Genomic DNA, 1,707 nt, shown 5'->3' with positions numbered 1-1,707 from the left:
TTTTGCATCTGCTTGTGTGCTATAGTGTCCCTCCATTCTCTTCGCACTTGCTGGTAGAGTGGACTATAGTACAATTGTCTTACTAGATCCTGATCTCGTGATATGCTGTGTCTTGTTGTGCTGCTCACTCCTCCTGTTGATGTTAATGATTGATCTGATAGGATACTGATTTGATGCTGGTGGGTAGATGATGATGAATTTAGTCTTGGGGTCGATGTCAGTTTTTGTGGTCTTGATTGCTCTGATATTGATGCCATTGTCGTTCTTGATTGAAGTGATGGCGGAGGAGGTGATTGTCTTTTCCTTCTCTTTCTCTTAGTTTTAATGTTGGCCTTTGCTTTAACTACTATGTGCTCTGCAAATTTATCAGGTTCTAAAATAATAATAATAATAATTTTATTCACTACTCTATGAAATCCCATTATCACACTTGTAAAACTTACCCTTTTCCAAACACAAACGATATCTTCCCGCCTGAATTGGCGCGGCGAGCTCGCCCCCGCTACTCTCGCCAGCCCCTCCTTCTTTCTGCTGTTTTGCTGCTGTGGACGACTTCATTTTGACTTGCCTAACAATATACTGAAGTCTCCTTTTCTCTAAAAACTCAAAGACCTGTTTCTGTCCAGTAGATGCTAGTGTTTTTGATGTCGATGAAGAGAGAAAAGGCGCTCTTGACACAATGGGTGATAATGAAAACCTCACACAAGACTCCATTGTGTACCAGTAACTATGACAACAGCATATCAATCACGTGCCCTGTACAATGTAATAATAATTAACGTGGGATTAGTTTATCATGTGCAGTAGTGATAATGATCATGATGCTGTAAAAGCTTCTGTCCTGTCAATTCCAGTCATGCCAACACCATTGTGAGAGGTCAGCATGGTTCCAATTTGTCATTTGATTAATAAGGTGACAGACTGAGGGGAATACCTTTATGACCTTGTATAGTCAATTTAGTCAAATAATGTGCGGGAAATGAAGGTCGTGCATGCTATTCTACACTAAGCTAAACTCAGGATATGTCTAACATTCCTAAGATAATATGTTAGTGATGCAATGTTGGAATTTCCTGCAGTGTCATGCTGTGTCATTCTTGCTATTAGACTAATAGAATCTGATTTTTCTTCTATTCCTCCGCTTTCTAGTTAACGTTGCCTGATGGATTGAAAGCTGACAAAACTGACCATGAAGTAAGTTTAAGATGTGTTTATTCTGCTCCCATTAAAACTCATAAGCTAGATTAACTGCATGCAGGCTTCTAATTCTATTAGAAAAGTTGTAGATTTTAATATAGTAATTATAGCTATAAGCTTTAACTTCTTATTCCTTGAAGGAGAATAGTTTTATTAATCTTTTCATAAGATTTTTTAACTGCCTAAACTTACTTCTCAAAGCTACAATAGTAAAGCTAGTATGCACACCGTACTATCATAGCTATACAGGATGTATTAATTGTATTCATTGCATAGAATTTGTATAAAAAAGGCTGCTTTGTTCTGTAGTATAGCATTTGTCAAAAGTAAGTGCTAGACTGCTAGTGATATGAAATGTATTCCTCTTTCCATGTAGACTAGACAAGAGTATATACATAGAGTATGGCTGAATTTGCAGTAAAATGTTGCCTTTTTCTATTTCTTAGTATAGCTACTGGAATATGCATGGGAGGCAGTAAGTCTCTGTAATATAGCCTTTCTTCTAAATTA

General features: G+C 37.1%; 1 protein-coding gene across 1 annotated transcript; it reads right to left on the bottom strand.

Moving 5' to 3' along the window:
• Positions 1-6: 6 nt before the first annotated feature.
• On the bottom strand, positions 7-764 carry LOC105315812 (uncharacterized; the record flags this gene model as incomplete). The annotated part of the gene is made up of 2 exons (XM_011410566.2): positions 444-764; positions 7-373 (listed from the first exon to the last, which is right to left on the bottom strand). Coding segments are annotated over exons 1-2 (638 nt in total), but the record flags the coding sequence as incomplete, so codon positions are not given.
• Positions 765-1,707: the final 943 nt, after the last annotated feature.

Source organism: Amphimedon queenslandica, unplaced genomic scaffold, assembly GCF_000090795.2.
Source record: "Amphimedon queenslandica unplaced genomic scaffold, v1.1 AMPQUscaffold_7905_Cont20148, whole genome shotgun sequence".
Taxonomy (NCBI): Eukaryota; Metazoa; Porifera; class Demospongiae; order Haplosclerida; family Niphatidae; genus Amphimedon; species Amphimedon queenslandica.
This window is presented reverse-complemented; position numbering and strand designations above follow the sequence as displayed.